The following is a 12295-nucleotide window of genomic DNA, read 5'->3' as shown; positions in this document are numbered from 1 at the left end:
AAGAAGAATGAAAAAGTTTTTTTTACTTAAGAATGATTCCTCTTTCAACCCTTAGCCTAATGGGGCACTGCATCATATTGACGCAGTGTTATCTTGCTCTTTAATTACACGAAGTCAAGGTGATTAGTGCCACGCTTCAAATACCACTCCAGGGTGGTATTTAAAAAATATTATAGAGATAAATCATACATACTCGTATTAATTTTAAACACCTTTATTGAACCCGGACCTCCGGCATGGTAACCAGACTCTAACCTCTAAGCCGGGTGGACCGATTGATTCACAACCCGGTTAATGTAATGTCGAGTAATCGAGATATTATATATTTGATTTTCAAAAATTATTTGCGCTTACACATTCACCGCTCTACGTAATCAGCTGATGAAGGTCACCCAGAAATAAAAACAAAGATGGCGGATCACTGACATTGGCGGGAGTTCGCGATGTGACGTGATGTGTTCAATTCGAATTTTCTACTTCATTTTTATTAATTCGAGGCCTTTAATTCAATCAAACTAAGCAATACTGCAATGCCAATTATATTGTAAAACTGTGTTTAAAGTAATTTGCATCGATTCTGTGATATATTTATTGTGATAATCATGACAGAAAAGGATATATACAGAGAACCTCCTTTGAGATATTTAGGTAAATTTAATAAATATTAATTTATTTAAAATTATGTATATTTTTGCTACTTCTTTTAATGATTGTTAGATAGTTGAACAAATAAAATGGTTCACATAACCTAAAATTTTGACAGCTTACGTAATATTGAGTCAGATGTTTTACCTACATTATCTAATTTCATGACAGAAATACCTTCTTAATTTCTCATAGAATTAATAAAAATGTATATAAGAAGCTTCTAGACTGTTAAAAATAATAGTTTATTAATCATCAATACGTTAAATTAAACTGAAAAAATAACTGCATACTATGCAAATTTTCCTTTGTTACATTACACATTTTTTAAAATTGTTCTATTGTTTCAACGGAATAAATATGATAAAACTATTTTCTTCCCTTTTTAAATTTTGCAAGCAAAGCTGCAAATTATTTTACAGGTTTTTCAATAAGAGTTGACCTAACATACTCAGGTGTTTTTATTTGTTTTACACATCGTAAGTTTAATAATCCATATACAAGTAATGCATTTGTCCATAACATTTTGAGTGTGTCCAAATCCTTGGTCACAAATCTGTTCTTTCTGAAAACGGTTTTCCATTTACGAGTTATTTTAATATTGATATCTCAATATAGATTATAGATCATATCATCTATGTTGAGATGTCAATATAAAAATAACGTCTTAGAGGAGAAACCAAGGTTTGTAAAGAAGGAAACACTCGAAATATTATGAATGAAATAACTGGTAAAAATAAAAACTTAAAAAAAATTAAAAATCATGTTTAAACTACAGTATGGCATTGTTGCATGAGGAGGCTCATACAACAACATACTGAACTCGGTGAAAATAGTACAGAAAACCATAATTAAAGTTATTTTGAAAAAAAAAACATATACAACAAAATTATTATTTAAAAAATTTCAAGTCCCAAATATAGAATTCATTTATAAAAAAACCGCAATTTTTTAAATACTAAAGGGTGACAACTATTTAAATTTAACAAAAAATTTATCATCGAGATTCTCAAACGATTTTTCTACTCCAAAACGCAACACCAAGCAATTTCAGCAAAACTTCAAATATTTGGCAATCAAACATTTCAATAAACTCCCTAAAGAAATAAAAATAAATAGATAATATAAAAATACTTATTATGTTAAATAAGGCTCTCTGCTAAATAAAAATCCTACTCAACTCATCCATAGATGGTGCCTAGAACTCACATATGAAAGAATGTGTCAATTATAGGATTTATATATACATTCTTCTTCATCCATACATCATATACCCAGACTTCCAAATTGTTCTTCATCTATGTTGAGATTTCGATACAAAACATTTGTGTTAGTGCCATATTCAGATCAACTCCATGGAAACGCCTTTACTTTAAATATTAATTATAAGCTTAGCAAGTTCAACGCGTATAAAATAATGTCATAAAGCGCGAATTTTTAAAAACCCATAAAATTTTTAAAAATCTTATTCTTTTTTCTATTTAAACATCATAAATAAGTATGATCCAAGTACCTTCTTTTAAATGTATAAGTCATATAGTATATTTGCCAACTTTTTTCATTTTCATCTTTTAAATTTTTTTGTTTTTTGTCAAAATCAAATATTTGTAGTTTATATTAACACTTTAAATCTATTTTTAATTCTGATATGTATTGTATTCTTGCCAGTGCCCTTTATTACAACTTAAAATAAAATGTATACCCACACACAGGCCATGCCTTTGTGGGATCTTTTTTGTATTATTATTACAAAAGATTTTTTTTTTAAATAATGTGGATTCCTTTCTGTTTTCAAAACACACAAAACTAGCTATGAATCATTATCTTTATTCAAAACGACTCCCGTCAATGTGTGGCAAATGCCATGGGCATGGGAGCCGTGTTCGACGCAAAGAATGTGTTACGTGCTTACCCTTCGTCTGCCTTGATGAACTCATCGCTGAAGAGATCCATGGTGTTTGCAGGGTATGCCAACGAGGTCGGCGAGTCCTTCCGGAAGGTGGTGAAGGACCGGTACGTCCACCTCAGCTACGTGTTGGCCTTTGGATACGTGTTGGCCGACACTGTTGACAAAGCGAAAAAGGCACATCATGTATGTTACATTTTTGTTATACATATTCAATTACTGAAAAAATACTTTGTGAAAAGATATTTGTGTTGGTGATTAGTTATATTTTTGTTTTGTTCTCATTTGTTTCATTTAAAAATGCTTCTCGCCTTATTTTTTTTGTTACTTTTTTACTTGTTTTTTTTTTATATGCCCTTTTACTGTACCTTTTATTGCTTTATATTTTATATTTTGCCCTGGGTTTCATATCTGTTTTTTCAGGCCTTGTTAACCTAAATCCCATGTCCCAAAATGAATAGTGGAAATTACTCATTAGGAATATAGTAAATGTGACTTATGTATATAATATGACTAAATAAATTAATGACAGTCCTAGACTTTTGTACATTTTGCTTCTTGTCCCAAAAATATTTATCATTTTCAAGTCTTATCAGGTTGATCGGGAGTAGTATTCAAAACAAAGATACACATCAAACAAAACCTCTTTTAGTCAAAAGAACTTTTGATTATTATGCAATAAAGTTATGCAACCTCCATTTTCCATAAAGTCATTAAATAACAAAACTAAGTATAAAAGAACTATTTTTAAATGGATAATGGAGGTGGGTAGATATGAAATAGATTGCATCATTCGGCCATGTCATATTTGATTGTATTTCCTGAACAATTTTCTTTCAAAAGTGCTCTCGACATGGGAAAACTCGGTGAAGGCGCATTTTTATAATTTGTAATCATGGTTATGATAAAAAAAAATTCTTAATAAGATATTTTGGTGCATTGGAGTTATTAAGAAGTTTTAAAGAAGTGGGAGATATTGTACAGTTTAACTATATTTTGATAAATTTATAAATAAAATATCAGATGACAATACAAAAGAAATACGTAGTGTGTATAATTTTAGTGAACTTGTGTCAGCGATTTTGTTAGGCAGAGCCATCTATGTGTCGGTTGTCAAATTAATATTAAAATTGTTTAGTTCTCCAATAGATGTCGTCGAGATTAATTTAGCAGGTGACGTTTCGCAAAAATGGAAATAGTATTTGTACAATGTGCGAAAAGTTACAAATGTGGTCCTTATTGCGTGCCGCGATGCTGTCCGATAAAATAACTCAAGCTCCTACATTGATTTCGGGAGTTTGACAAAAAATATCCCTACTCTTATCACTCCAATATAACGCATACAGAGATAGAGGAAGACGAAGCTTTGACTATGCTTCTTTTCACGTTTGTACGACAATGAGGTTAGGAAGAGATGGAGCGTACTTTGTGTAGCGCTGTCCTTTTCTTTACAGATTTAAATGTTAAGATTTTTATGTTCTAAGGTTGTCATATATGTTACCGGTTGCGCTCGCCTTCGTCTCGTTCGCGGTTTTTATGTTTCTTGTTTTTGTTTGTTAGTTTTTATAACCAAATAAAATAAGTTATAAAATAAAATAAGTTAAGTTGCAATTTTTGTAATTTGGTGTGATTCCTTCCTACATTTAACATATCGAAAGTTGAAATCGACCGATCGAAATAGGTGAATGTTTTGTTTTGAATACTTATTTGTATAAAAAACTCATTTTCGTGTCTTTGTCCTAGCTGAATTTTCAAGGACCCGTGGTAATAACAATCTAGGAAGGATAACATTCAACAGGCATTACATTATATTTATATTAAATAATAAGTGGAGTGATAATAATCATAGAACTATTTTTTTTACATTACATATATTTTACACATCGATAAAAGTTTGATGCGCTTCAAACAGAGATGATCGTGATGAAACTCTTTATTATTATTATTATTACAGTGGAACCTCTCATAACGAGTAATTCGCATAAGGAGCAAAAAAAAGTGAAAAAGTTGCTCCCTTATCGAGCGACATTTCATATTGCGAATTACAGTGAAAGGGCAAGTCCCTTTTTCAAGACACTCGCTTGTGAGCCAGCATTTCCACGCAAGTCAAAACAAGTAATAAATAACAATAAGTTGTTTCGCTTAACGAGTAAGATTCTGGAATGAATAATGCTCGTTATGAGGGGTTCCACTGTATTATTGTAACCTGTGAATGAAGATAAACTTCATGCAACATTTTTGTTACCTGAAAAAGTCGACAATCTTTGTAACTCAACTTTTTTGGGTTGTACAGTCATTGGATGGAACAAAGATGGTAGCATTAGAAGGATAAATGCAAGGGAATTTGTGATGCATAAGGAAGGAATGCAAAGCTGAGATAAGCATTATCGATTAAATTAAGAAAGGTGTGTTGAGATGGTTTGGACATGTAGAACGAATGAGTGAGGAAAGAACGGTAAACAAATTTATGAGGCGAATGTAAGTGGCAAAAAGAGCAGAGGAAGACCGAGAAAAACATGGCACGATCAGGTATAATAATAATAATAATAATTAATTTGGATAACTTATATAGCGCCATTTTCGTAAAAAAATACCTCAAGGGCGCTTCACTGTGAATGAATTGGGGAAAATATTATGGTGGAAATGATTTAGCAAACAAATGTGTTTTTAGTCTTTTTCTAAAGATCATCTCACTCTCACTATTTCTAACCATTGGTGGAAGAGCATTCCACGCCATCGGTCCTGCAACAGCAAAGGCACGCTTGCCAAATTTAGTGCGTTGGTTGCGAGCTGGTAAGATCACTTTGCCCATTGCAGATGTTGTAGCCGATCGAAGCGTGAGACGTCTATCAACCAATTCATCTGGAATACACAGCTCCTTAAGATACTCTGGAGCCATGCCAAATACTTGAAAGCGGTCAGGTTAGGAGTCGTAACAATCGGCGGGTATGTATGAGGAGATGCATGAACGTGGAAGAGGCGAAGAATGTTTGCAAAGACAGAGTGGTGTGGCATTCTATTCTCTCTGCCTACCCCTGCTGGGAAGCGGCGTGATGGTTAGTTAGAATTTGTTATGCAAGAAAATGTCCGCTTGCGTGATAATGAACAACAAACCATAATGCAAAATTTATGTAATCATAAAGCCAACCAACTATAGTGTAACAGACGTCGTGTTTGTCAGTAAAAATACCCAATGGTTGTATCACAAGGTTTATTCCCAATCCAAGCGCAATACAATTTTATCTATGATCGACATTGGTGTCGATCCAGGGAAGAAGTGCTGGTTGCCAAGGTTGTTTTCCAGTACACGTGCTCCATGCAACATGGCGGGTATCCATTGGCTGACATCATTCCCCACTCCTTGACATCAATGTTGCCATGTTACAATATTGTTACTTTTTTTTGCCTCCAGGAAACTGGATCCCGTAAAAAAGTGGCTATTGCAGCCGGAGACACCTTAATTTGGCAGACATTCGCTTCTGTCTTCATTCCTGGATTTACCATAAACAGGTATGTCTACAACATCCATCACACTTTCTCAAAGGGGGCGATGACGCTCCCTTGTGGGCGCTGGTGGCCTAGAGGGGCGCATTAAGGAGCCCAGAAAAAAATGGGGGGGGTGTTGAAGTCGAAAGGCAGAATCCATTGACATGGCAGTGTGAGAGAATTAATGTTTATATAGCTAAAGGCAATTGTTGGTAATATTATAATAGTTTATTGTTGTTTGACTCCAATACATGACTTAAGTATTATCAAGGATTTATATCAAAACAAATGTATGTAATTAAAATGTAACTTTGTTTTAAAATCACTATAAATATTTTTTTAATTAGTCTTGATAAAGAAGCGGTTAGCTTGGAAACCTGTAGACATTATAATTAAGTTATAATAAAATATTTATAGTGATTTTAAAACAAAGTTACATTTTAATTGTAAAATGGAAAATCACCAAGTTAGTGCTTCAAATATAAATTGTATACAAAAGTATGTATTATTAACTATTTTTAAGAATTTATATAGATGTAAATGTAACTAAAAATTCATTGTTTATCAATAATGCATCATGCAAGCGTTTACATAAAGAGAAATGATGTACAATAACAGACTATTTAAATATTAGTAGAATATTTAGAATTAGAATGGGTAGAAATATTAAATATTAGTAGATTAAAAAAATCAGTGTTTGTTTTTAACATTTATTGTATAAATTTTTTGACTATATAATTCTGGTTGCAGAATTTGCGCCGGAGTTCGCTACGCCCTGGACAAGGGAACCAAGCTGCCCGGCAAGCAGCGCAAACTCGTGGCAACAGCCGTCGGCTTGATGTCCATTCCTCTCATCATCACCCCCATCGATCGAGGAGTCGACCATCTAATGGACCTTTCCTACAGAAAGCTGTTTTAACTCCCTGTCACGCTCGCTGCGGCATCCGGGAGTTTGAGCATTTAACCATTTGTCGTACGGGTAATAGTCTAAGTGTTTGTATCTGACTGCGAGGGCACTAGTTCAGCCGTGGCTCAAATAATTCTATCAAAAAAAGTACCTACCTGAGTACACCTACCAAAGGTTCTGCATATAATACAATTTATTGTACTTTTAAGGAATATCGTGTTTATAATTTATTTTATCCGAAAAAGGGTAGCTCGTTAATTTTATCAATTGTCTTAAAATGGATAATGCCACTACCTCGAATGAAAAGATAGTTTATTCAGATGGGGATCTGTCGGATCCGTTCGATTCTGATTATGAAATGATGTCAGAAGAAGAATTAGAACCTTGCGATCAGATCAGCAGCAGTGAAGAGGAGTCCTCGGAAGAGGAGGAATGCACAGTTGAGAAACAGCTGGGCAGTTGGAAAAAAAAATCCCACATTCCAGTCATCTACAAGTTTGACGACTCTAAGTCGGGTGTTACTTGCAATAACTTGTCAAAGACTTCCACGGAACTAGACTTCTTTCAGTATTTCCTCAATAATGAAATACTGACTGAAATTGTTTCGGAAACCAATAAATTCTACGCTTCTAGCAGCCAGGAACAACACCCAAAGGGGGCGGATACAACGGTTGCTGAAATGTACACATTTCTCTCCCTGACAATGCTCTTGGTGAGGAATCAGTTTTATCGTCTCGATGATTCGTGGAACACCAATTATTTACTGTATAATCCGATATTCAGTAAAACTATGGACGTTGAACGGTATAAACTATTGTTACAAATGCTTAGTTTCCCGGACTCCCCCGCGCCCGACTCAACAGACATGGTGCGCAACGTGATGTTACAACACACGCGTAAAATCTTCAAGGAAACAATGATCCCGCAAGAAAACTTGTGTGTCGAGGACAGCTTTATGGTTTTCAAATGTAGACGCATAGACAAACTTCGGCAATATGTTTCAACGATGCAACACCCTCCCGGTGTTAAAATGGCCGTTTTACGCAATGTCGACACCGGGTTCATTTTAGATTTTGTCATATACACCGAAGGAGGAACCGAGATAGCCGCGGATGATCAGGACTCGCAGAGCCTGGGAGGTTTCTCGAGCGCCGTCGTGGCGACGCTTCTGAAGGATTACGTCGGCAAAGGGCACACCCTGTGGTGCGGTAGTCGTTACTCCACCCCCGAGTTGTTCAAACACCTTCACAGTCAAAAAACAAATGCATGCGGAACCGTTCGACACAGGATCAAAGGCATGCCCAAATTCGGTCTACTTAAGAAAAGACAAACGAAGATTTACACCGACTCTCCCCTGCTGGCGCTCAAATGCACCAAGAGCGACATCCTCCGAGATGAGCGCAGAGACGTCTACATGCTGACAACGCGACACGACCACAAGCTCGGACCGAGTGGCGAGATACACTACAGATCCAGGAAACCAGTTTTAGTCCCGAAATGCATGAATGATTACAACAGACATATGGGCGGGCCAAATATATCCGAGATAATGATAAGCTGCTCTAACTTTTTGAGGGATTTCGTGGATGGCTGGCGTAAGAAAGTGGGATTCCACATTATAGACCTTTACTTGGTAAACAGTTACCACTTGTATACATTGGTTACCGGTAAAAAGAAATCATTCTTGGATTTCCAGCTCTGTGTCGTAAGGCAACTTCTCATTAAGTACGGTAATCCGTTGGTAGATTATTCCAGCAGCCATTCGTCCGAGGAGAGTGATACGGAGGAAAGACCTGCGAGGTTACTGAGCAAGGAGCAGCTCGCTCACATGCACCGCGTTATTTCCCCGACGCCTTGTCACTTCTGCGCTGCGAAAAATCCAAAAGTTGTAAAAAAAACTCGCTTTATGTGCCCCGCTTGTAACGTAGCACTTTGCATCGGTACTTGTTACTATGACTACCATGAAAGTGTAGATTTTTAGATTTGTTTTCAAACATGGCAGCAAATATTTTTATACTGGTTGTGATCGTTAACCTGGAGAGCAAGAGAGGGAGAGGAAAATCCCTCATGCGATGGACCGATCAAGTTAAGGCAGCAGCAGGTGCCTCGGTGGTTGGAGCGCTACGTGCAGCCCAGTCAACGGATAACTGGAGAAGAGTCATTCCTTTCCAAGGGTCACAAGCCTCAGGTATGAGGACTAACACGGAGAAGAATACAGAGAACTATTATTAAGTCGAACACACGACGGCTATAGCCAATTACAGTGTACAAATATAGAAAAAAATATATATACAATGAAACTGATACATATAAATTAATACAAATTGCAAACAAAAAATAACAACATAATGCAAAACCACAGATATACGTATCGAGCTATACAAGTAATGAGGGATTGCCCAAATCTAGAAATCCAGTGCCCCATGCACCATTGGGTGTGTATACGGATTAGTAGAAGAATATAAAGGTAGATTAAAGGGGTGTATTTTGACCTTTTTTTGTAATTGTAGTTAATACACTTTGCTTTTTGATAGAGCACACTAACATGCCTATTCACACCAAAGATAGCACATTTAATTCTTCACCCGTAGTGTGCATATATTCTGTGACACCTTCGATAATGCCCACTGAGCATCTGGCACACAGTTTGTGCCGCACACAGCGCGGTATTCAATATACAAACCTAAATTTCTCCAAACCGATTAATGAAAACAGCTTATTCTTCATACTATTGGCATCTGTGAACATAATCCCTAAGAAAAATATCCTTTCCTTACAGGTGCATGTTGAAATTAGGCTATGTTGATCTTAGTGCCTTGCTTCTGCTGTGTATTTAAATAGTAACTAGAGCACTTGTGTTGGATAGTGAGAGACGCACAGGAAAAATGTTTGTTTCGGACCAATTACATATTTAATCTTCTTTAAAGCCTAAATAGATAATTTCCCTATATTTAATTAATGTATTACTTAGTAAATACCACTCTTTCTTAAAATCTACTGTGTTTCGATGCATTCTGCATCATTAATAGATTTGAAGAAAGAGTGGTATTTACTAAGTACCTAATACATTAATTAAAAATGGATAGATTTTACCACTAAGTGACTGCCGAATCAATTAATGAAAAGATAATTTACTCTCTAAATTGTTGGTAAATTACTTTTTAGCTGTTGGTATTGTAGTAAAAAATAATGGTTCTCGAGGAAACAAGTATTTGAAAAGAATAAATAAAAGATGCCACAATAATTTCAGCGCGGTGTAAATGTTTGTTCCACAAAATCAAAAGAATAAATAAAAGATGCCACAATAATTTCAGGTATCACCCAAAATTGGGTGCTTTGCCAAAAATAAACAAAAAAAATGTCTCTGATTTGAAAATAATGATCTGATTAAATTTTAAAATAATAATGTTGGTTTAAAGGCTTTCAATAGAACACCATAATGGTTATTGTAGATTATAGAAAATTACACATTTTTTGTGCAGCATAATTATTTTTATTACTTTTTAAAAATTGTTTTACATATTACATCAGATTATTATCCAAATTTAAATTTATATTATTTTATCATGTATACTTTATTTTATTTTTTAATATTAGTATAATCTGTGCTTCAAATGGGTACTAGAAATTAATAAATTGACTGTCCTGAGCAAAAGTTGAGGAAGTCTTTATATATGGTAAGTTTATTAAATTTCCAAGCTTATATTTTTCATTACCTAAAACAAAAATATCTGAAATGCAAATATTTTCTTGTGAAAAACATTAAGACAGCTATTCCAATATTTTCTGGATATTAAAGAATCAACTAAAAGAATTGTCTAAATTTTATCCTTTCACCCGCTAAAAGCATGGGAAAGTTATATGAAATTTATGGATCATTGTTACAGATAGTCAAAACAAAACACATGTTCAGGTTTGAGTTCGTTGATTGCGCCAAAAAACACCCAATAAATCGGTAGTGTAAAGGCAAAGGGGTATATCTGTCTCAGACCAAATATACAGGCGAGCAAAAACAAACTTGTGAAATTAAATAACTCATTTGTTTAATGTATTTTTATATGTACATATCTTAATAAAACTAAATAAGTATTGCAACTACAGCTATATCCTTTTGCCAGATTATGGAATACACTATTTTAGACATTTTGTGGAACAAACATAGAAAATGAAATTTTTTACAGGTATACCCCTTTGCCTTTACACTACCGAAATATGTTTAAAAGTTGAAACTGAATCAAATGAAGGGTCTTCCCAATAAGTGCAGCAAAAATAAATTTGCAAAAAAAAATAATATTGTGTTAGGTGTTTGGTGACTGACCGAAGCCATTTCGTCGTAACATAACACGTTACGATGCGAGCATTCAGGCAGTCAGTACAGCGAGCCGAGCGCTCCATCCATAGTTTCAGATGCTCGCTGATGCTTGCCGCGTGCGATGTTACGTTACTACTCTGGTCAGTCACCACCCTAAGGATATAGTATTTTAATTTGATATACGCTATTTCTGCTTATATATATGGCAGAGGGAATACCTCTATATATATTTTAAACTGGTATACAACTCAAGTGATCATATTGACCCCTCTCCCAATGAAATGTTCTTTACACATTTAGGAGAAGATTGTTTTGTTTAAGCATATCTTCTGAAAATAAACATACGCATGATTTAAAAAAAGTTATGCTTTGAAGTGACCTTTGATCGCTTGTCACGATATTTAAGTGAGAAAGAGTCGACGTAAGATTATTACTAAAAATGTAACAGTATGTAAATTGTTTTAATGATTATACAAAAAAAATATACGAGTGTTAAGGTTAATATTATATTGTTATATTTCTTCCATACGCCTTCCATTTGTTAATTTCAATATATAAAAATATCATTGTTTCAATAGCATGTGATAAATTTTACTTATTGAACTGTATTCTATGATTCATTATTTTTATGATTAAATTGTTTGCCCAAAACAAGTGTGTTTTTTTTATGTAAAAACTACAAAGTTAATGCCGAAACAATAAATAAAATAAAAACTAAATATTTTGATTATTAAACAGGTGATGGATGAGAAAGGTATTTTTACCCGTTGGGTAGATTGATGCTTAAGGATGGGAAGGGTATTTATACCTTCTGCGCCGGCCTTGTTTCAAAGGCATAAAAGAAGGAATTATGTGCATATTTTATACGATTATTATGTACCAATCTCTTTGTTCAGGTCCAATGTATTGAAATAAAATATTTGTGAATATGCAAAACTCCAATTTTGCCTGACATCTGTGAACAGACATACCAACTACAAAGATAAGATCCAGCTTTACCCGCATCACCAAGTTATACAAGCAGGTGTTGGTGTAAAAA

At 34.5% G+C, this 12295-nt stretch overlaps 2 protein-coding genes across 3 annotated transcripts in view; one reads left to right on the top strand and one right to left on the bottom strand.

Annotated features, from left to right (window-relative positions):
* Positions 1-12295, bottom strand: part of Prestin (solute carrier family 26 member prestin) — an 82845-nt gene that overhangs the window by 57816 nt on the left and 12734 nt on the right. Inside the window, exon 2 of the mRNA XM_088256400.1 lies at positions 2558-2708. Coding sequence (XP_088112526.1) covers positions 2558-2598 — 41 coding nt within the window. The 5' untranslated portion in view covers positions 2599-2708. The remainder of the gene's footprint in view (positions 1-2557; positions 2709-12295) is intronic.
* On the top strand, positions 407-11196 carry LOC148311555 (mitochondrial fission process protein 1). Of its 2 annotated transcripts, XR_015837227.1 has the most exons (5): positions 407-648; positions 2610-2737; positions 5964-6061; positions 6788-9035; positions 9165-11196. XR_015837227.1 is itself a non-coding variant. In XM_088256407.1 (4 exons), the coding sequence occupies exons 1-4, from the start codon at positions 603-605 to the stop codon at positions 6954-6956; spliced, it is 441 nt and encodes a 146-aa protein (XP_088112533.1). In that variant the 5' UTR covers positions 407-602; the 3' UTR covers positions 6957-11196. The 2 variants fall into 2 exon arrangements, 1 of the variants encoding a protein (XP_088112533.1); XM_088256407.1 differs by having other exon boundaries at positions 6788-11196.

This window comes from Brachycentrus maculatus, unplaced genomic scaffold (genome assembly GCF_059751285.1).
Source record: "Brachycentrus maculatus isolate JH-2025_06_01 unplaced genomic scaffold, ASM5975128v1 h1tg000061l, whole genome shotgun sequence".
NCBI lineage: Eukaryota > Metazoa > Arthropoda > Insecta > Trichoptera > Brachycentridae > Brachycentrus > Brachycentrus maculatus.
This window is presented reverse-complemented; position numbering and strand designations above follow the sequence as displayed.

Bases quoted from the DNA above. Each gene is read 5' to 3' on its own strand.
- LOC148311555 (XM_088256407.1), top strand. From the start codon at position 603: ATGACAGAAAAGGATATATACAGAGAACCTCCTTTGAGATATTTAG. The intron at 649-2,609 runs GTAAATTTAATA...TGGTGTTTGCAG, and splicing joins ACCTCCTTTGAGATATTTAG to GGTATGCCAACGAGGTCGGC. The intron at 2,738-5,963 runs GTATGTTACATT...TTTTGCCTCCAG, and splicing joins AAGCGAAAAAGGCACATCAT to GAAACTGGATCCCGTAAAAA.